The 23,360-nt window shown below is 42.7% G+C and overlaps 2 protein-coding genes across 3 annotated transcripts in view; one reads left to right on the plus strand and one right to left on the minus strand.

Annotated features, from left to right (window-relative positions):
• Positions 1-12,442, plus strand: part of ncaph2 (non-SMC condensin II complex, subunit H2) — a 39,515-nt gene extending 27,073 nt beyond the window's left edge. For both annotated transcript variants that reach the window (XM_078235699.1, XM_078235700.1), the window contains exons 13-21: positions 922-1,026; positions 1,254-1,307; positions 2,283-2,353; positions 3,257-3,374; positions 7,067-7,135; positions 7,301-7,356; positions 8,110-8,211; positions 9,668-9,817; positions 11,074-12,442. In XM_078235699.1, coding sequence (XP_078091825.1) covers positions 922-1,026; positions 1,254-1,307; positions 2,283-2,353; positions 3,257-3,374; positions 7,067-7,135; positions 7,301-7,356; positions 8,110-8,211; positions 9,668-9,817; positions 11,074-11,214 — 866 coding nt within the window. In that variant the 3' untranslated portion in view covers positions 11,215-12,442. The remainder of the gene's footprint in view (positions 1-921; positions 1,027-1,253; positions 1,308-2,282; positions 2,354-3,256; positions 3,375-7,066; positions 7,136-7,300; positions 7,357-8,109; positions 8,212-9,667; positions 9,818-11,073) is intronic.
• A 4,720-nt stretch (positions 12,443-17,162) lies between these two features.
• Positions 17,163-19,271, minus strand: sco2 (synthesis of cytochrome C oxidase 2). Its single transcript, XM_078235701.1, has 2 exons — positions 19,151-19,271; positions 17,163-19,000 (listed from the first exon to the last, which is right to left on the minus strand). The coding sequence occupies exons 1-2, from the start codon at positions 19,213-19,215 to the stop codon at positions 17,764-17,766; spliced, it is 1,302 nt and encodes a 433-aa protein (XP_078091827.1). The 5' UTR covers positions 19,216-19,271; the 3' UTR covers positions 17,163-17,763.
• Between the last annotated feature and the right edge of the window lie 4,089 nt (positions 19,272-23,360).

The raw sequence follows: 23,360 nt of genomic DNA on the forward strand, positions 1-23,360 counted from the left end.
TGTGAATGCAGCTGTGTAGTGCCAATGAGAAGGTGCAGCTGAACAGTTCGAGGAGGTGAGAACTATCAGATTGGGAAGGATAGTCTGCGCCTGACTGCAGAGCATTTGTATTAGTTCCCCTGTTACTAGTTATTATCTCACCTGGAGAGTCTATGTGAGGGAGTTTGGGCTGAGAGTGATGCTGAACCAGGGAGGATACTACAGCTGAGTCTGCCTTACTGCAAGCACCTTCTAGAACAGTGATTGGAAGATGACCACCATCTCAAATTTAGAACTAGGTTGTTCAAAAATGATGTCAAGAAGCACATTTGGAGCATCGAGTATAGCGGAAATCTGGATTGTTTCCTCCAAAAGGTTCTGAATGCTAGGGACAATTGAAGCTTTCATAACCTAGATTGATAAATATTCGCCAAATGTATTGGGGATATAGAGCAGGGTTAGGTAAATGGAATTGATGTGTAGATCAGCTGTGGTCTAAATTGAACAGTGGAGCCGAATATAAGACATAGGAGCAAAAGTAGGCCATTTGACCAATCGAATCTGATTATCCTGCTGTTTCTTACTGAGAATTTTTATGCCTTTGCCTCTGACCCATTTTGTATAACGGCCAACAGTAATATCTGTCTTGCCTGTGGTGACCTATCTCAGCACAGGTTGGAGTTCTGACCTGAAATCCTGGCCTGCACAGCCTAGTAACACAGTGACCACCCTACCAAATCAGTAAAGCCCACTGACACACTTACCAACAAATCGTGTGCAGCTCATTGACCACCCAACAAACCTTGTATAGTCCATCTGACAGACAATTGAATCCTGGAGGGAATGACTGGTTGTGATGTGGAACTGTCTGAGTTGGGTGACTAGTCCCCTCATTACTCTGTTCTGGTCTTAGAACCATCTCTGTGACTTCATATTTTACAGGAAAGCATTTTGTCATCCCATCGTGTGTCGATGTCACAGGAAACAAGCGGAAACGGAAAACCTGTATGAAATTGAAAGAATTTGGGAAGTGGTTCTCTGCAATATGTGAGTAGATCCTGACTCGTTCCTCCCCTTGTTTGCTAAATCCGTGAAGTTTGCATTTCTGAGTGTGCGTAGCACTGCACGGTTTTGGCACTCCTGTTATTCATTATAGTGTATGGCTCACTGTAGGCCTGTTACATACTGTGGCATTCATTGCTATGATGATTGCGCATCGTGTTCTACGTCTTTTCTGTTTCATCTCTTGTGCTCTTTTTTTTTTGTCTCTGCAGATTACAGTGGATGGAGTGATGTGAAGAACAGGAGAAAGGGCCCAACATTTGCAGGTGAGAGGCAGTGCTGGGCATATGGAATTGGTCCGGATTCTTGCATCAAAGGATCCATTTAGAAAGTTTTCTCTGACTTTACTGAATATAAAACCTGGAGTAAATGGATTGTAACGTGAGTATTGCCCATATTCATCACGATGCGGAAAATGGCAACATGTTCAAAGACGTTGGGGAGGAACGGGTTAGAGATTGGGTGGTACTTCGCAAGGAGAGCCAAGGGCAGTGATCCCTCTTGACCTTAGACCAAATCAAATTCCTGCACGCAAGCAGTCCGCTTTAAGATACCATCATGTAGCCGCGCAAAATAATTTACAGGACCTGCGCAATTAAATGAATTGACTCGACACAACAAAACTAAATTTAGAAGGTACGCTGGCAAAAGTGAGTTTTTTGAGGAAGGTGTGATGATGCAGGATTTGAAGGTGGAGTGGGTGACAGTACCCAGGAAGAGGGGATTATAACAATGTCACCTAACCTGGGCTCCATAAAGAGAAGTTGGGTGGTCAATAGTTAGGTCGGATTAGGATTGAGGGTGGAGGAGCTGAGTCTCAAGACAAGATGAACTTCGAGGGAAGGGTGGAATGTAGGAGAGAAATTAGAGAAAGATGCAAATTTGGGGAATAACCTTAGAGGAAGATGAGTGTGGTGGACTTGAAGGAGGGTAGGAAACAGCAGAGGCAGCTAAGTGATGGATTTACTTTGTGACAGAGAAATCCATGAGCTTCTCATACTTGTAGTTGGAGATGAGGATTGAGGGGGCATGGGGAGGGGTTTAAGAGGGTGGTCTTCCCCTTCTCCTCCCTCCGCACCAAGGTGCTCATGGCAAGACATGTCTCTAAGTGGAGTGGCTGGTGGCGAGGAAGGGCCTCACCAAGTAAATAACTGTTTTTGTGAGGGTTGTCATTTTGCGAGTTTGGCTTGTTTGTATGCTGCTGACTGACTGACTTTTAAAATGGTCTCTTTGCTTTGCAGATATGGAGGTTCTGTACTGGCAGCACATGAAGGAAAGACTCGGAGCACAGAGGAAACATCAGCAAAGGATGGTGAGAGTATTTGGCTAGAGCTACAAGTTAGAGAAGAAAAAGCCAGCAGGTTCTGGAAAACTCTTTGTACCAATCTGTACAAATTGAGAAATATTAATTGCAGGAGTTCTAATTGAATCAGGGTGAGAGTGAGCCATGGAACCAAGCCTGTGTTAAATTATTAGTTCTCTGGTGGTAGTAGGGTGCTACAATCTGACACTAACCTGAGAAGGAGAAAGGGTTTTCGCTCCTGATCAATATCCAGTGAGCATTTCTGACGATGTTTGAGAAAGATCAGTGAAAGATCACAGATCAGTGACTCAGTAACCAGAGGCAGAGATTGAAGATTACAATGCAGAGAATGAAGAGGGATATGAGGTTTTCATAGAGGGTTATTCCAAAGAATGATTTATCCCAAGGAGCTTTTGAGGAAGAGATCAGAATATTCTTGTAGAGCTACATCCATTTAATGGGAAATTGGATAGGGATTGGGGAATTATGGAATAAGGGTGGATGGCTCCATTTGGAGGCAAGCACCAACATAGGCAGAACGGCCTCCTGTAAATTCTAATTCTATTTTAAGTGGAACATGAGAAATAATTAATTCTTGCTGTGTTATGGAAGAGATGACATGCCACATTAGTGTGTGTTGGGGTGTGGAGATGTTGGGGCACAGAGTATAGAGATGCTGTAACATCTGACAGAGAAGTGAAACTTGCCCTTGACTCACCAATCTGAGATTGAGAGGTCAACAGTGTGATTTTTATGGTATACAAGTTGAGCTGCCTTGTACACAAAGTCTAAAGGGGAGTTGATGAATATGGAGTCTGATTCAGATGCTGTGTTCGTTGATGTATTCTGGTTTGTGTCAGAGCTCCCGCTGTTTGTGTATTTGATTATGCTAATGAAGTCTTTCCTCCGCAGATTGCTCTGCGTGGGCGGGAAATAGAGGAGTTGGAGATAGAAGCTGGAAACATGGAAGAAGAATTAAATGACTTGCAGGAGAGAGCTGAAGACCATCTGGATAATGATGGAGTGGAAGGTAATGAAAGAAAAGAAATTTCACACACTCTACACTTGCCATTTATTTCAGCCCCACAAATGGTTCCCCTCCTGCAACAAATGCAGAAGCTCCTGGTAGCTGACCACCAGAGAACAATTTCCCCCTCCTTGGAATTGGGCCGTTCCTGGATTTTGGCTCTGGGCTCTCTTTCACACAATCTCTGGCACTTTGCTGCTAGTTCTGTTCTCCTGGAATGGAGTTCTAATGTGGGACTCTGACTGGAGGCTGTTCTTGGGTCATGTTCCAAATTCCCATTCTGATGGTTTGAATAATGGCAATGGCTGCTGTTTAAGCTCGACCAGCCTGTATTGGTGGATTTCAATCATTTTACAGAATGAGTGATGTTGAGTGTGTGCTAGAGTGATGTTGAGTGTGTGCTAGAGTGATGTTGAGTGTGTGCTAGAGTGATGTTGAGTGTGTGCTAGAATGATGCACCCAACCCACTGGCACAGTTACACTGTTTACCATATAAAAACAGAAAATGCTGGAAATACCCAGCAGGTCAGGCAGCATCTATGAAGGGAAAAGGTTAATATTTCAGGTCAGTGACACCTTCAGTGGCACAGTGGTTGCCTCTCAGCACCAGGGACCCAGGTTCGATTCCTTGGGTCACTGGATCACTGTCTGTGCGGAGTCTGCACATTCTCCCCGTGTCTGCGTGGGTGCTTCAGGTTGCCTCCCACAGTCCGAAAGACGTGTTGGTTAGGTGCATTGGCCATGCTAAAAAATTCTCCCTCAGTATACCGAACAGGTGCCAGAGTGTGGCGACCAGAGGATTTTCACAGTCACTTCATTGCAGTGTTAATGTGAGCCTACTTATGACACTAATAAATAAACTTTAAAAAAAACACTGCTTTTTGTCTTCCAAGCAAGTCTGTCCTAGGAACATAGGAGCAGGAGGAGGCCATTCGGCATTTACCCACACTATCCCCGTATCCCATGATACCTTTAATATCTAGAAATCTATGGATTTCTGTCTTCATTGTACTCTGACTAAGCCTTCAAAACCTTCTGGGGTACAGAATTTCAAAGATTCACCACCCTCTAAGTGAAGAAATTCCTCATTTTAATCCTAAATGACCTACCTCTTATTCAGAGACTGTGTTTCCAGGTTCTAGAAATCCAGCCAACCCCCAACCAAGGTGACATCCTTGCTGCATCTACCCTGTCGAGTCCTGTAAGAATTTTATATGCTTCAATGAGATCATCTCTTGTTCTTCTAAATTCTAGAGAACACAAGTCCAGTCCCCTCAATCTCCTCCATAGGACAATTCAGCCATTCCAGGGATCAGTCTGGTGAACCTTTGTAGTTGTATCCTCTCTTGGGTAAGGACACCAAAATTGTAGCTGCGGTCTCACCAAGGCTCCATACAATTTCAGCAAGACTTCTTAACTCCCATGCTCAAATCCTCTTGCAACAAAGGCCAACATTTCATTTACCTTCCTAATTGCTTGCAGTACCTGCATGCTAGATTTCAGTGACTCACGGACAAGGACACCCATGTCCCTTTGGGCATAAACCCATCCAATTTCTCATCATTTAGGAAAAATGGAAATGTAGAATATTTCTTACCAAACTGGATAACTTCACATTTTTCTACATTATATTCCATCTGCCACATTCTTGCCCACTCACTAAATCTGTCTTAATCCCCTTGAAGCCTCTTTGCATCTTCCTCTCAACTTGCATTTCCACCTAGTTTTGTATAACCAGCAAACTTGGAAATACTATATTTGATCGCCACATTCAAATATAGATTGTGAATATCTGGGGCTCAAGCGCTGATCCAGATTAGTTTGGAATTTACTCTTCCAAATGCAGGCCAAGTCCTCTACTATACTGGTCAAGCTGAAACAGTTTGTCGTGGACAATATTATCTAGATCCTTTATACATCCTAACAGCAATCATGTTACCCCTCAGTCCATTTACATAAGCACTCCTCATGTAAAGGATTAACATACTCCTGTACTGAACATGGGGAGAATCTTATCCAGAGTAAAGGAGTAATATACCCTAGTCTCAGTGTTATAGTGTGTGAATGTTTTAAAAACTCTGCTCTGTATGATGGGGAGGACGTATCTGTTACCTTTCACAACAGGACTCTGCCACAAACATTAATATTCAGTGTGCTGTCACTGAAAACGTCTCAACAATGGGTGCTCTGCGTTTAATAAGTACATAACTATGAGCAGGAATGGTTATACTGTTCCTCGTGTGGTACTTTATGACTAGTATCAGTTATATTGACTTTAAAATTTTTAGGGCGGCACGGTAGCACAGTGGTTAGCACTGCTGCTTCACAGCTCCAGGGTCCCAGGTTCGATTCCCGGCTCGGGTCACTGTCTGTGTGGAGTTTGCACATTCTCCTCGTGTCTGCGTGGGTTTCCTCCGGGTGCTCCGGTTTCCTCCCACAGTCCAAAGATGTGCGGGTTAGGTTGATTGGCCAGGTTAAAAATTGCCCCTTAGAGTCCTGCGATGCGTAGGTTAGAGGGATCAGTGGGTAAAATATGTGGGGGTAGGGCCTGGGTGGGATTGTGGTCGGTGCAGACTCGATGGGCCGAATGGCCTCCTTCTGCACTGTAGGGTTTCTATCTATTCTATTTCTATATGTGTGTGAGTGAGACTATGATTAGTTCAGTTAATGTGTAAGGGTGGCGCCCAGAACCTCTTGGTCCTGTTCAGCTTCATTATCCTGCAGGTAAATCCTCCGACAGCACAAATACTTCTTAATATTTCGCAGAGTGACACTCAGCCCACTCATAGGGTTTCAGAACAATCATTTCATGTTTTGATGTTCGCCATTTGTCTTATTTGCATAATTTATTTGCGTAGGAGGTGGGATTAATTTCCTCCCCCACTCGGCCTCAGAAATACAGCAGAAACAGAGCATCAATAATCTGCCAGGAATCTGGTGCAAATCGATGACTTGCTAGAATTCTGAACCCAAATTAATTGCAGTGTGGGAAGAAGATGTCAATCAGAAACACACTCTGGTTACTGCTGGTTAGCACTGGTTGGTGGTAGTGAGTGCCCTAAATAGAATGAATGTCATTCTTTCTTAACTGCAGGATTCTTCATTAATTACAGGTAGTATGAAAAGAAAACAGGTGAGTGTGGAATTATAAACCCTGGTAAATTAAGGCTATAATTGGCCACAACTATACTGCAACATCTCTGACAACAAAGTGTCCAGCACCCAGTACTTGAGACATATAAGACACTTCCCTTAAAGGTGTGGAGCTGGCTATTTGGATTAGTCAAGTCTAGTCCACTGAGATACCCATATTTTAATAATTCAGGAGTGGTTTCTGGTGTAGCACTGAAATACCCATACTCAAACGATCCAGGAAGGATTTCTGGCGTATGATAACTGATCTTATTTGGGACACTGCAGTGAGTGGTAAAAATTTGATTGAAATGTTCTGACTGTTCTCTTGTGCGAGACGCAGTGAATGGGAGCTGATGCTTATGAAATCTGTCCCAATGGTAATGTTCTCTGATCCGAGTCGGGTTCATGAACCTGCCTCATGTGACAGATCCAGTGGATAATGAACTGATTGTGAGTGAAGATTGAGTTTGCCTGTTCTTTGACAAATGAAATTGAGGTTATTGACTAAAACATTGTGAACAGCTGGAAAATATTTCTGAACTGTGTTTATTTTATTTTAGATGATTATGACATTAATTTGGATCAAGAAGTTGATGCAGCTCAGGAGAACCACAGGACCCCAGATCTGGGTAATAACTCTCTTTAACGATGGGTAATCCCCAGCCCTTCCTTTAACTATGGATAAACCTCACCCATGTAACTCTGATTAATACCCCACCCCACCCCCTCCTCCTATAACTCCAAATTTCTGTTACTTTTCTATTGGTAATTAATCTTTTCATCTGTAATTGCAGAACCTCCTGGAGATGCTGGATGCCTGAGTTATGAGGAGCTTGTTAGAAGGAATGTGGTATGTAAAGTTGCTGTTAATTAAATGTGTGTCTTGTTTTAGCATCCTTATAATTGTCACTGTACAGGAAAAGTTTAATATTCAGCTCTCTTTAAAACCTAAAGTCTAGACTAATGCATGTTCTATGATCACGTGTTGATGTAGCCAATAGTTCTAATCTAGGAAGCCTTGATTTATGATTCTGAGAGACTTGAACTGCACAGGGTGCTAGAATTTTCAGCACACCATGGATTCCAGTAGTGATGCACAGAATAGATCCAGTACCTAAACATTTCACAATTCATCCTTGGAATGAGAGCATCACTTGCAAGGCTGGCATTTATTGCCATCCCTAGTTGTCATGAAAAGGTGTTGATTGATCTTCCCCTGAGTTTGGTATAATTGAGAGGCTTACTTGCCCACTTTGGAGGGCAGTTAAAATACTCTATCAGGTATAATATATTCCTTACTGTAATGTACAAGAGCAGCGTTACTTGGGGTAATAAACCCCTTCTTTAAACATACAAGAACAGCGTTGTAGTGCTAATATGCTGCTCATTAATGCGCAAGGACAGTGTTATTGGGAATAAAGGGGTAATATACACTGACTATGTCCTGTCTATAGAGGGAACAGTGTTCTCTGGAGTACAGGCTGTAGATAAAAAGGTGTATATGAGGCCATTGTTCTCTCTGATCCTGAAATCATGGCAGTTCTGCCTAGCACATTGGTTGATGGATTAAGCTATTCCAGACTGACCCGTTCCTGTATTCCAGGAGCTGTTTATTGCTAACTCCCAGCAGTACGCTCAGGAGACAGCTCTCTCCCTCCGTGTGAGGGACTGGGAGGAGAAGATTGGTCCAAGGCTGGAAGAACAGGTAAGAATGATTTCACTGGACCTAATGTAGAGAGTAATATCCTGGGAGTTGTGGTGATAATAGGAGGTTGCTTAGCATTTCTGATATACCAGACTGAAAATATGACCCTACCTTCAGTCTGCTGCTGAGTGTTTACAGCATTTTCAGCTTTTATTTCAGATTTATATTTGCTGCAGGTTTTCCTCTGAAACCTTGTTCTCTTTTCTGTTGTGGCTGCTCTTCGAAGGACTGGCTGGAGGATTGGTAACTAAAGACGAGAGGTGGGGGTTTTGAGTGGAGAGTATGTACAAGAAATGAAACTAGCTTAAATATAATGGAAACAGGAAAGGTGATTATAAGACTTACTAAATGAAAGGAGGCTATAAATGATCAGGAAAACAGACTTGTAGAACAAAAATGTAAAAAGATGGTTAAAAAATAAACTGAGTATAACCCATTTTAACTGTCTGTACAACAATACACACGGTGTCCACGATAAAATTGGAGATGATAATATAATATAATATATTGTGAGGAACCAGGTATAGTAGGAATTATTGAGACATGGCAAACAAAAAATCTAAACTGGGATTTTAACATTGCAGGGATAACTTTGTTTTAGAAAAGAGGGGTACAGATGCAATACAAGCACTGAGTTTTATTTCTAGAGGGATAGAATTGAAAAGTAGAGAGTTATGCTTGGCTTGTATTGAACTTTGATTAGACCACATTTGGAGTACTATGTGCAGTTCCAGTTGATAATTTTTTTAAAAAGAAGATAGAAAGACCCACTGGAGAGGGCACAGAGAATATTTACAAGGATGGTACCAGAGCTGTGAGGTTATATCCATCAGGAAAGAATGAATAAGTGGGGTCTCCTCTCAAAAAGAGAAGACTGAGGAGTAACTAACGGAAGTCTTTAAAATTGTAAAACGTTTTGGTCAAATGAATAAAGAATGTTTTGTTTTGTGTGGAAAAGCAAAACTAGATGCCATTAGTATAGGTAGTCACCCAGAGAAATCAATCAGGGAATTCGGAAGCAATTTCCTTACCCAGAGACTGGTGAGAATGTGGAACTTGCTACCGCAGGGAATAGTTACAGTGAGTAATATAGATGGGAGGAAGCTTGAGTACAACATAAATGCTGGTATAAACTGTTTGGTCTGTTTCTGTGCTGCATGTTCTATATAACCAGAAACACAGACTTGAGATAATTGCCAAAATGCTAGGGGGCAGATGAGATTATTACAACTTGGAACATACTGTCTGCAGTGGTAGCAGAAGCAAATTTAATAGTAATGTTCAAAAGTAAATTAAATAAATACTTTGAAAAAGATATTCAATTAGACCCAATGCCCTGCAATTTCTCCCTTTAAAAGAGCCTGGACATGCACGATGTAGTTCTATTCTACAACTCCTTTCTATGCTCATTTTGACCACTTGTAACATGCTCGTAAATGTTTCTGATCTCTTGCAGGATGAGCGAACAGCCTTTGACATCCACGATTATGGGGTTAGAATCATGGATGCATTTGAGTGCATCAAACAGAGGCATTCATTCGCGAGCATTGTGGCTGGAAAGGAGGCATTCGAAGTGTGTCGATACATGTTGGCCACACTACAGCTGGTGAGTGTGTTCTTCAAGGGGTAATGGGATTAAACAAGAGCCGAAAAGCTTGAGAGAACATCCCAAAACTAGGTGGATGTGAAGTGCAGACCCAACTAAATGACTTGGGTAACTTGGTGAACAAAGACTGAGAAACATGTTGTGACTTGACAATCATTAGAAATGGAGAATTTTCTATGAGTGACTTTTTTAGGTGAGTATTGCCAATGAATGGTTGTAATAGTTATTAATCCATTACAAGATGTGTTATTTTGACTCCCTTGAGGGGACTATTGGAGTGTCAGCTTAGCTCAATGGTAACACTCCTGCCTTGAATCAGAATGTTGAGAGTTCAAGCCCCATACTGAAGACTTTTGAACATATAATCAAACTGATGCTGAAGGGCTGCTACACTGTCGGAGGGGTTGTACTGAGAGAGTGCTGCACTGTTGAAGAGTGAACATTTTGAAGCTTGATGTTTCAGATTTTATCTATAAAATAATGAGGGGCACAGACAAGATAGATAGTCAATATCTTTTCCCAAAGGTAGGGGAGTCTAAAACTAGAGGGCATAGGTTTAAGGTGAGAGGGGAGAGATACAAAAGTGTCCAGAGGGGCAATTTTTTCACATACAGGGTGGTGAATGTCTGGAACAAGCTGCTAGAGGTAGTAGTAGAGGCGGGTACAATTTTATCTTTTAAAAAGCATTTAGATAGTTACATGGGTACGATGGGTATAGAAGGATATGGGCCAAATGCGGGCAATTGGGATTAGTTTAGGGTTTTTTTTAAAAAAAAGGGTAGCATGGACAAGTTGGGCCGAAGGGCCTGTTTCCATGCTGTAAACCTCTGACTCTACTCCGCTATTTAAAGATATATAAGGAGTTTGCCTTCCAATTATCCCAATGCTGCAGTGAGACAGATAGATCAGACCTCTTGTGGTACGTCCTGTTTCCAAGGAAGGTTTTCTTTTGCTTCAGTCACTTTTGATTTGCCTGCTTTCCCTCCACTGCTGAAAGTCATTGACTTGCTGAGTCCTTGTGGAGGATTGAGCCTACCTGTGATAACTAATGCTTTTGGAGCCGCAGGTGTACAGTGATTTCACTGCTGACCTACTGAGTGCAGTTTCTCCAGTTGTCATCTCATCTGGCCAGAACTACTTCAGCGCTGACTCTGAATGTGTGTTTCACATTATATAATGGCAGGTTTAGCTTCAGGGCTGAGATTATTTGTTGTTTTTCACCTGCTCACAGAGAGATCTTTCCTGTTTCTCCACAGGCCAATGACTACACCGTGGACATTTGGCAGAAAGATGGGCTGTACGAATCGGTTGACACGATGGAACTCACCCTTTTGAGTAAACTGAGAGCTCACGATCGGTTCCAGACATACATGGCTCCATCAATCTCCAATAAATAAGATTCACAAACCTTCACTCAACCTTCATAGTCCTGGCATTGCAAGTTCGACCTTGCATCCATAAACTCGTGGCCCTACTTGGAGACAGCTGTGCCCATATCTCTGCTTGTATGACAGCAAGTGGCACTGAGCAATAATGTGTTTTGCTGGAAAACGCCTGCTCCCGCCTCCAAGCCTGGCCCTTCTCTCCCACAACCCTTCCACAAAATAATTCCTGGATTGTGATTTTTCTCTACTAATGTTTATATATTCTGCTGTGTTCTGTGCAGCTCCCTCGACTGTCTTTATTATATAACGTGCCTCACCACACCACATGGAGTACAATTCACTAGGCTGTACAGTGTTGTTGTACAAACTCACGATCTCATGATAGAGGTAAAAATATTCCCAATGAGGCAAGCTGTTGTTTTCTCTGCATAATGAGAAATTTACCATATTTGAGATGTGGGAAATCTTTTCAAACAAGTGCCACATCTGACCTGGTGAACGGATGTAACTTTGTAAAGTGTGGGACTTGCTCTTTTGTATTTTTTGAGGGGTGGGGTTCTTGTGGAATATTTCCCTCCCTCCAGCCCATCTGCTTCAAGAAATCTTCAGTTTTGTGTTTCAAAAAAATGAATTCCAATTTCCTTTCGGAACCACCTCCTCCTTGGCTCCACTCTCCTGAGTGGGGAAGTGAGGAGCCAGGAATGTGCTATGGGTTAGGGTTCATTTAGATTGCCATGAATTGTGCTCCGTGTTCTGGAATAACTGTGTGCCACCAGATTCAGAAAATCACATTTGTATAAAAGTGCAGGATTTTAAAAAATGTACAAACCTAAATTTTGTATAAATGTTGCAGTAAGCTTGGAACTCACTTGCACAGTGTGTTTGAAATTATTTAAAAAATCAATTTGAGATTGGAAGATCTGAGAAAATAAGCCATTAGGGTTGAAATTGTATGTACAGGATGAATCCGTTTCAAATTGGGCCTCTGCAGGAGAAGCTACAAGATTCCTGGTCATTGAAATAATAACATCTGGGAATTGCCACCTTATGGATGAGCCAAGGGCAGAAAATTGCAGATCAAAATATGTTGAAAGAGCCAGATTTTCCCTTCTGATCCAATGCAGTGCAAGTGAACCTTTTGCCCTCTCCCTTCTGGGGATGCATCCGAGGTAGCACCTTCCTTTTATGCTACGTAGCTAAGCTGCAGTTTACTGCTCAAATAAAATGCAATTTATTAAAATGGAGTGGTGTTACTGATTTACGTTACTAATGAATACCTACAAAAAATTGCTACGATCCTGAATGAGATCCCCTCCCCGCCAAATTTTGCTTTAATTGCAAAGTAGATTACATTTGAAATCTGTTACCAAGAGAATAAAGCCACAAGATTCCACAGTTTTAAAACAAATGGAATAAATTTTACTATGTGAGTTAAGAAAGCAGATAGCCAATACTATCTAATATTTAGGATTTATGAAGTAAACATGAATTAACGGACAAACTGGGGTCGGACACACCACAAGCTGCAGATTAAATGGCACACAACCAAGACAGGTTTTACAAAATTTCTCAGCAACCCACGCGGAATCAGTTAGCACTGAGTCACAAAAGAATCCTTAAAGCTGTCTTCCTCACCAAGGGATTTTAGCTCCACTCCTTCAAAGAGCTAGTCTGATCCTCAGCTGACAGTAACTCTACTGGGGTTTCACAGGTAGAATCTTGAAGCAAAAGACACACTTCCAGATTTCTCTCAAGTCCAGCCACCTTGATTTTTTCAGCTGAATTGTCTGACTGAGACTATGTTTTCCCCTTGTGTTGGCCAGGCTACACGCCAGCATCTAAACACAGGCATAGACCTAACCTCTCAGCTATGCTGCTGTCAACAACTACTGCTGGACTTCCCAGAACACCCAATTCTTAGCAATGTGGAGCTATCAATGATATCATGGCTCCTCTGAGCTGCAGCAGCAGGGAGCTGACTCCTCTGCTCCCTATGGGCTGTTATTCACCTAGATGTTATGGGATGATAGACTAAGCAAGAGGGAATTATTGAGAGGAGTTGGTTTTAAGAGATTAAAGCTATGGAAAGATTATTACATTTTTATTATCTTCCCACACACTTTCCCTTTGGGGAAGTGTTGGACTGTCATGAATGTTCCTTCCATGGCCCACATGTTCTGAAGTGGAACTTAAACCTGGAGCTTCTAGCTCAGAGATAGGGGTGCTATCTAATGAGCCATAAGCACTCTACGGGCAAGGCCATTCAGTGATTTGAAAACAAGGATGAGAATTTTAAAACCTGGAGTCAATGTCAGTTGAAGCAGGAGTGATGGATGAATGGGAGTTAGTGTCAGTTAGGACATGGGCAGCAGAGTTTTGAATGATCTCAAACTTGTAGAGTGCAGAACATGGAGACTGGCTAGGAGAGCTTTGGAATAAACAAGTTTCGAGATAACAAAGGTGTGGATGAAAGTTCTACAGCAGATAAGCTGAGGTAATGTTGAAGTTGGATATGCTTAGAGTTGGAAATAGATCTTAGTAATGGTGCAAATGTAGGGTAGGAAACATCGTGGTCAAATATAACAGCAAAATTATGAACATCCTAGTTCATTGCCAGGAAGAGGTTAGGTCCCTGGAGGACACCAGAGGTAACAATGCCAAAGGAAGGGAAAAAAGCCATTGCAAGTGATTTTCTGGCTACAACAGGATAGATATGAATGAAACCAGCTATATACAGTGCTGTCAAGCCAAATGACAATTGAGAAAGTTGAGAGTAAAATGTCAGCTGTCAAAAACATCATTACAGTCAACCAGGGATGTCATTTGACTCTGCTAAGTGTACTCTTGGCATTATGATGGGGTAGAAATCTGCTTAGAAGGAATCAAGCAAGTTTTGAGAAAGATGATAAAGCTACACTGCAGGAATACATGCGTGAACAGAAGCAGCGTATTATAGCCAGTTCTAAGTAATCCTACAATCAACAGAGGGTCTGATCAAAGCTCAGCAGTCTTGTTGTGTTATGAATGGTAGGGGACTATTAAACAACCACGTAAGGAGGAGGCTCCAGGATCACCCCCATCCTTGATGATTGCAGAGCCCAGCTTGTGAATGCAAGAAACAACGCTAATGTGTTCACACCTTTCTTCAGCCTGCAGGGGAAAGTGTATGACCTATCCCTACCTCCTTGAGGTCCCTATCATCAAATGCCAGCCTTTGGCCAATCTAATTGACTTCACACCTCTTGACTACCCAAAGCCTGTCTACCATCTACAAGGCACAAGTCAGCAGTGTAATGGGATACTCCTAACATGCCTGGATATGTGTAGCTCCAAAAACACAGAAGAAGCTTACAACAATCCAGGCCAAAGCAAACTGCTTGATCAGTTCCTCATCCATCTTAACATCCACTCCCTCTACCATTGGTGCAGTGACAGCAGTATACCATCTACAAGATGCACTGCAGAAACTCAACAAAGTTCCTTCAACTGCACTTCCAAACCTGCAACCTCTCCCACTTCGGACAAGGACAACAGATGCATGGGAATATCATCACCTGCAAATTGTTTTCACACACCATCCCATCTTAGAATCATATCATTTTTCAGGGTTGGGTCAAAATTCTGGAATTCCTTCCTATCAACAGTATAGCAATGACAGATGGACTGCAACACTTGAAGAAGGTGGCTCACCACCACCTCCAAGGACAATTGGAGATGGGCAATAAATGCTGGCCAAGTCAGTGATGCCCATATCCTGTAAATTAATTTGTAAAAAAAAATGACATGTACCAGGTCTATGTACCTACAACCCTTTTAAAATTGAACCATTTAGTTCAGGTTGCCTCTCCTCACTCTTCCTGCAGGCCATGTCACACTTCTCTGCTCTAAATTCCATCTGCCCAATTTTACTAGCCTGTGTCCTCCTGAAGTCGGTTACTATCCTAATGGGTTTAGGACATTTCCAAGTTTCATATATGCTTATAAATACTTTTGTATTCCCTTTTATATAAGTTAATCTATTCTCATATTTCTTTGTCCTTCATTTGCTTTTTAAAATCATCTCTGTACTTTCTATTTTTGTTTGGTTCTTTACTGTATTATTGTCTGTTCTAAGGAGAACAATCATCTCGAGTCTCTCCACATAACTGAAGTCACTCATCCCTATACCATTCTGATAAATCACCTCCACACTCTCCCCAACATCTTGAGATCCTTCCTAAAGTGGACTGCCCCAAATTAAATCTAACTAGACAAGGGGAGGAGAGGAAGATTTGTGTTGACAACTCCAATAAAGTGAGAGTCTGGATGTGCCTGCCTGTCATCTCTGATTTTATGAAATTTATTTTGATAATTTGGTTTCATTTTGAATTTCCAGCAGTGAAAAGCTGATAAGAACATAAGAACTAGGAGCATCTGGCCCCTCGAACCTGCTCCTCCATTCAATAAGATCATGGCTGATCTTTTGTGGACTCAGCTCCACTTACCTGTCCGCTCACCATAACCCTTAATTCCCTTACTGTTCAAAACTTTATCTATCCTTGCCTTAAAAACATTTAATGAGGTAGCCTCAACTGCATCACTGGGCAGGGAATTCCACAGATTCACAACCCTTTGTGTGAAGAAGTTCCTCCTCAACTCAGTCCTAAATCTGCTTCCTCTTATTTTGAGGCTAGCCCCCTAGTTCTAGTTTCACCTGCCAGTGGAAACAACTTCCCTGCTTCTACATTATCTATTCCCTTCATAATCTTATATGTTTCTATAAGAACTCTGAATTCCAATGAGTATAGCCTCAGTCTCTCCTCATAAGCCAACCCTCTCAACTCCAGAATCAACCTAGTGAATCTCCTCTGCATCCCCTCCAGTGCCAGTATATCCTTTCTCAAGGAAGGAGACCAAAACTGTACACAGTACTCCAGGTGTGGCCTCACCAGCACCTTATACAGCTGCAACATAATCTCGCTGTTTTTAAACTCCATCCCTCTAGCAATGAAGGACAAAATTCCATTTGCCTTCTTAATTACCTGCTGCACATGCAAACCAACTCCTTGAGATTCCTGCACAAGGACACCCAGGTCCCTCTGCACAGCAGCATGCTGCAATTCTTTACCATTTAAATAATAGTCCATTTTGCTGTTATTTCTACCAAAATGGATGACCTCACATTTACCAACATTGTACTCCATCAGTCTCTTAGAGCCTGCTCTACCATTCAATAAGATCATGGCTGATCTGGCTGCGATCTCTACTCCAATTTCCTGTCTGCCTCCCATAACCTTGATACCCTTGACTATCAAAAATTGGTCTTAACTCTGCCTTGAATAAATTCTATGATCCAGCCTTCACTGCTCTCTGGGGAACAGAATTCCACATACTAACGACTTTCAGAGAAAATAAATTCTCACCTCAGTCTTAAAAGGGAGATCTATTGGTCTTAAACTGTGTTGCCTGGTTCTAGTCTCATCCTCAGGACCTATACATACTCTGAATAATTTATTATAACATGCATCAATTTCTTGCACAGAATATGCATTGTCCTTTGTTTTGAGGCCCTTCTGGGTAAAGATAAGGTGGTGGGAACTCTGACACATTCCTGGCATTAGCAGGAGTTTGCATGTTCTCCTTGTGGCAACTTGGTTTTCCACCAGATATTCCGGTTTTCTCCCACAATCCAAAGGTGTGTAGGTTAGGTTGATTGGCCATGCTAAATTGCCCCTTAGTGTCCCAAGATGTGTAGGTTAGGAGGATTAACAGGGTAAATCCGTGGGGTTACGGGGATAGGGCCTGGATAAATTGATCTGTCGGAGAGTCAATGCAGACTTGATGGGCTAAATGGCCTCCTTCTACACTGTAGGGATTCTATGAAACTCAGCAGGTCTGGCAGCATCTGTGGAGTGAGAAACAGAGTTAACATTTTGAGTCCATATGTATATGACTTGAAACATTAACTCTGTTTCTCTCTCCACAGATGCTGCCAGACTTGCTGAGTTGATTCAGCATTTTCTGTTTTTATTTCAGATTTCCAGCATCTGCTGTATTTTGCCTTTATTTGAGTGGTTTCTGCCAATGTCAGCTGTGGCTCAATTGGCAGCAGTCTTGCTGGAGTCAGATGATTGTAGATTCAAGTCCACTTCAGGACTTGAGCACAAAACTCAAGACTGATACTTTAATGCAGTACTGAGGGAGCGCTGCATTGGTGGAGGTGCCATCTTTTGGATTAGACATAAAACCAAGGCCTCAGCTGCCTCTTTGGTGAACTATTTAATAGAAGAACCAGAGATTTATCTCTGGTGTCCTGACCAATTTTTATTCCTCAATCAGCATCACAAAAAACAGTTTCTGATCATCATCATATTATTATTTTGTGAAGTTTAAAGCAAGAAAATTGGCTGCTGCAATTCTTATATTACAACAATTGAAAAGTACTTCAGTTGTAAAGCACTTTGGGACGATCTGAGGTCATGCAAGTTACAATGCAAATGCAAGTCCTTTTACATTGTTCTTAAAAATTCCATTCCTATAACTGACGCTGGCACATATATTCTCCAAGAACCTTATTTGTCATCAACTGAAGAGATTAACATAGGTTTTCATATGGCTGCGGATACTCTCAGCAATTTCCTGATCACTTTTATTCCTATTGTAGTAATCAGTAAAAAGCCCATCTGGGTTTAGAAGGTAGATTATGATGGTGTGGTCCACAATGTAATCATTGTCTTCATCCTTGGGACCGGCACTGTAATATACCCGGAATGCCTTCCCCATCTCTTTAATCTGTTCGGCGGTCCCTGTCAGCCCCACCATGCGAGAGTGGAAATCCTTGATATACCGTGCCATCTCCTCTACCCCATCTCTCTCTGGATCCACTGTGATGAAGACGGGTTGAACTGGAGGCAGTGCTCTCTCCTTGTCTAAGATCTGCACAACGCTGGTTATCTTATCCAGCTCATCAGGACAGATGTCAGGGCAGTGAGTGAACCCAAAGTATAGCAGCACCCACTGGCCAAAGAAGTCCTTCTTGGTTCTGGATCTTCCAGTGTGATCCAGCAATTTGAAGTCGCCTTGACCAAGTGTTAACTTCTTTAGCTGTTCCTGGCGTTTCACCTTTTGCTGCTGCTCCTTTTCCAAGTGGACATAGAACCACAATCCCATTATTATCGTCCCAAAGAGACATATCACCATGAACTTAGTCCGCAGTCTGACCGGAGGGCTCACTACTGGCTTCTCTGAGCTTCTATTTGAGTTGGACTGTGAGAATGATCTGTGGGTCAGAAGTGTTGAACTGCCCAGACTAATATACACAATTTTGGGAGCCAGAGGGTAAATGTTGAGTAAGCTGCGGGTCATCAATTGCCTTCCCTGAGCTTGGAACTGTAGCTTCTTTATTGTGTGCTGACTTGGTGCTTTGCAAATTGTTAACTGTGGGATAAATTGCACACTTTCCAATGGACAGTCCGGATGAGCTGCTGTGATCGGAGCTGCCGGGATAGTTAAGCTCTCAGTGAGCAATCCTCCTCCATTGATAGAGTATAATCGGTTAGTGCCCATGTGGTCCAACATCTTTTGGCTGCAAACAGTGATTACAGATGGAGATTGTAAACGCCATCTCTCCCCTTGCCTAGTCCTGTGAGTTTTTGCTCGAGGGTGCCCTTTGCTGAGGCAGCTGGCATGCCGCAGGGCCGCTCCGCCATGAGTGCCCACATCTCCACTCCAGCAGATCACTGGTTTCAGGAGGCTGCCGCTGACCAGCAGCTGCCAGCGTGAAGCGTAGCCTCTCAAACTCACAAACATCCCGGCAAACCTGCGGAGGGAAAGAGATCAAATCACAAAGATCCCGCGGCAAAACCTCACTCAACCGAGACCCACACCGACTCCAACGCACACACTCGGGAAACGCAGGCTGCGCGGCCTCCAGCCCCGCACACTCCCGCCGGCCCGCTCCGCCGTGTACCTCCATCCAACGGCGGCTCTCGATCCCAGCATCGCCACTGCCTGGTGCCCCCGGGCCGCCGCCATTTTCCCGGTATTTTCAGGAACCGGCCGCCTCTCCCCGGTGAACTACAACTCCCGGCAGGCCGTGCGGGCGCGCATGCGCGGAGAAGAAAAACACCCGGATTCGGGCAACGGGTAAGAGCGGGAAACCAGAGAGAGAAAAATAACCCCCAAACCCTGAATGAAAAATAACCCCCAAACCCGGAGAGAAAAATAACCCCCAAACCCTGAGAGAAAAATAACCCCCAAACCCTGAGAGAAAAATACCCCCCAAACCCTGAGAGAAAAATAACCCCCAAACCCTGAGAGAAAAATACCCCCCAAACCCTGAGAGAAAAATAACCCCAAACCCTGAGAGAAAAATAACCCCAAACCCTGAGAGAAAAATAACCCCCAAACCCTGAGAGAAAAATAACCCCCAAACCCTGAGAGAAAAATAACCCCCAAACCCTGAGAGAAAAATAACCCCCAAACCCTGAGAGAAAAATAACCCCAAACCCTGAGAGAAAAATAACCCCAAACCCTGAGAAAAATACCCCCCAAACCTTAGTGAAAAATAACCCCCAAACCCTGAGAGAAAAATAACCCCAAACCCTGAGAGAAAAATAACCCCAAACCCTGAGAGAAAAATAACCCCAAACCCTGAGAGAAAAATAACCCCCAAACCCTGATAGAAAAATAACCCCCAAACCCTGAGAGAAAAATAACCCCAAACCCTGAGAGAAAAATAACCCCAAACCCTGAGAGAAAAATACCCCCCAAACCCTGAGAGAAAAATAACCCCCAAACCCTGAGAGAAAAACACCCCCCAAACCCTGAGAGAAAAATAACCCCCCAGGTCGGTGGTGACGTTCACGAGGGGTCATAGGATCAAGGTGAAGGGGGGGATGTTTAACACAGATATCAGAAGGACATATTTTACACAGAGGGTGGTGGGGGTCTGGAATGCGCTGCCAGGCAAGGTGGTGGAGGCGGACACACTGGGAACATTTAAGACTTATCTAGATAGCCATATGAACGGAGTGGGAATGGAGGGATACAAAAGAATGGTCTAGTTTGGACCAGGGAGCGGCGTGGGCTTGGAGGGCCGAAGGGCCTGTTCCTGTGCTGTATTGTTCTTTGTTCTTTAAACCCTGATAGAAAAATAACCCCCAAACACAGAGAAAAAATAACCCCCAAACCCAGAGAGAAAAATGACCCCCAAACCCTGAGAGAAAGAAACCCCCAAACCCTGAGTGAAAAATAACCTCCAAACCCTGAGAGAAAAATACCCCCCAAACCCTGAGAGAAAGATACCCCCCAAACCCCTGAGAGAAAGATACCCCCCAAACCCCTGAGAGAAAGATACCCCCCAAACCCCTGAGAGAAAGATACCCCCCAAACCCCTGAGAGAAGGAAACCCCCAAACCCTGAGAGAAAAATAATCCACAAACCCTGAGAGAAATAAACCATGAGAGAAAAATAACCCCTAAACCCTGAGAGAAAAATAACCCCTAAACCCTGAGAGAAAAATAACCCCTAAACCCTGAGAGAAAAATAACCCCTAAACCCTGAGAGAAATAACCCCCCAAACCCTGAGAGAAAAATACCCCCAAACCCTGAGAGAAATAAACCCCCAAAACTCAAGAGAAAGAAAGCCCCAAATGCTGAGAAATAAACACAAATTCTGGGAGAAAAAAATCCCAGAGAGAAGCCTCCAAACCCTGAGAGAGAGAAAACCCTCAAACCGAAGAAAAAACCCAAACCCCGAGAGAAAGAAACTCCCAAACCTGAGAGAGAGAACCCCAATCCCGAAACAGAATAACCCCCAAACCTCAAGAGAGATAAAATCCCCAAACTGTGAGAGAGATATGTTATATATTTAGATAGTTAAAAGATTGCTGTAAGATCAGGTCACATGATTTGATGGGGTCAGTTAGCTCAGTTGACTGGATGGCTGGTTTGTGATGCAGAGTAACAACAACAGCTTGGGTTAAATTCCCATACTGGCTGAGGTTATTCATAAAGGCTCACTCTCTCAACCTTGCCTGAGGTGTAGTGATCCTCTGGTTAAATCAGCACCAGTCAGCTTTCCTCCTCAAAGGGAAGAGCAGCCAGTGGTCATCTGGGCCTATGGCGATATTACTTACTTCATATGATTTGATGGTGACATCATTGGGGTGTTTCAGAGGCTCCTGCTTTTAGTTTAAGTTTGTCCTCTTGAGCAGGCAACAGTTCCTTCAATAAATCTGTTGTTAGTTTGAATCTATGTGTGCAAACCACATCTTTTCTTTTTATTAAAATCCACAACCCTTAACATAGGACATTACAAAATGAAAATTGGTGACAAGTAAGGACTTCGTTTTGTCAAAAATATCGAAAACAATTCTTAGAAGAGAAAAATATTGTGGGTCCCCTCACACTTTGAATATGAGAAGGCTGTGGAGAAGCAACAGCAGGATTAAAGATCGAAGTGCCAGAAGGAAGACCAGAACAAAAAACCTCAGTGAGTGGTTTTAAAAGAGGGTTTCATTCTGATCAGAGAAGGGCGAAATTCCAGGTAGTAACTGGCATATTTGAAAAGAAGGAATGTTTTGCTGTACAGCTGGGGTCGTTTGAAATAAAATACATCAAGTCAACGGTCCCCAGGGTAAAAAGGGGAGTACTGGGAAGACAGTAAAAAAAATATACTGAGCAGTCTCAAGTCACTAGTATCTGCAGGAGAAATGATGGGTCAATTAGGATCCATGGGCCCTTTCAATTAAGAAAATGAATCATGGAGTTCCTTTGCTGAGAGTTTTCAATACGTTGTACAAGCGATAAAAATGAATGATGAGTTGCTCATACCAGTGTTTCTCAGTACAGTAGGAAGTAAAATCTTCAATTTGTTCCGCAACTTGGTTTATCCAGTGAAGCCAGAAACCAAAACTTAGGATGGCTTAACAAAGCCCCTTGAAGAGCATTACTCTCCAAAGCCACAGATCATTGCGGAATGGCTCAGATTCCACCAAAGGAATCAAGTTGAAGGTGAAATCATCGCTCAGTTTGTGGCAACCTTAAAAACGCTGGCATACATTGTAAGTTTGGTGAGTCATCAGAACATACTGTTCAAGATCATCTAGTTTGTGGTCTCCAAAACAAGGCTATCCAACGAAGATTGCTTATTAAGCATGCTTTGACTTTAAAGGCTGCAGTCAAAATCAGTGTCGATGGAACTGGCAGGAATGAAGATCCACAAGTTGAAAATGGCCCACATAGTGTCAAAACAGCAACAAGCATGTCACAGATGTGCCAAAAGGGATCATTCAGCAAGTGAATGCAGGAGTAAGGTTAGCCAATACAAGAATTGTGGCAAAATGGGTCACATTTCAAAAGCTTGTTGGACTAGACCAATTTCCCTTGAGAAGAATACTCAGAAGATGATTATGGGTACATTCAAGAAGAACAAGTTGCATTCTACAAAAATAATTTACAACATGGAAGAAAAGAATTACGACTATGAAGAAGAGAACATCCAGAAATATGACAAAGAGCTCCAAATGAACATCTTATCCATACAGGGTGGATCACAGATTCTGGGTGATTCTGAAGCGGACAACATATTAGGATAGAGGCTGATACTGGTGCTGCTGTATCTTTAATTCCTGAGACCACGTACCAACAAAAGCTGAAGCATCTTTCTTTAAAACTAGCTGATGTGATTTTAAGGACATACACGGAAGAGATTGTGCCATGAAAAGGTTACATCATGTAGAGTTAAGTGGACTAACAGTGAAGTTGCCTCCCGATGTGGTCCGAGACAATTTTCCAGCTATATTTGGCAGATCGTGGTTGAAGAAGAAAAAGCTTAACTGGAGAGCTGTCAATAGATTGGTTGATGTCAAAATAGACCTGCAGTACCTTCTGGATAAATACAAGAGTGTATTCAAAGAGAAACTGGACACAATGAAGGGAGTTCATGTGAAAGTTAAAAGTCTAATAGTCAACCAAAATGTCTCAAATGAAAAGCAGTGTAATTCGCCCTAAGGTCGAAGAAGAATTAGTGTGACTTGTTAACACTGGTGTGTTAGAGTCGATTACAATGAGTGACCCCAATCCTACCTGTCATGAAACCAAATGGTTCAGTTCGTATTTGTGGTGATTTTAAAACAACCATAAATCCGCTGTTTTGTGCTGATCAATTTCCGCTT

This window comes from Mustelus asterias, chromosome 19 (assembly GCF_964213995.1).
Source record: "Mustelus asterias chromosome 19, sMusAst1.hap1.1, whole genome shotgun sequence".
In the NCBI taxonomy this organism is placed as follows: domain Eukaryota; kingdom Metazoa; phylum Chordata; class Chondrichthyes; order Carcharhiniformes; family Triakidae; genus Mustelus; species Mustelus asterias.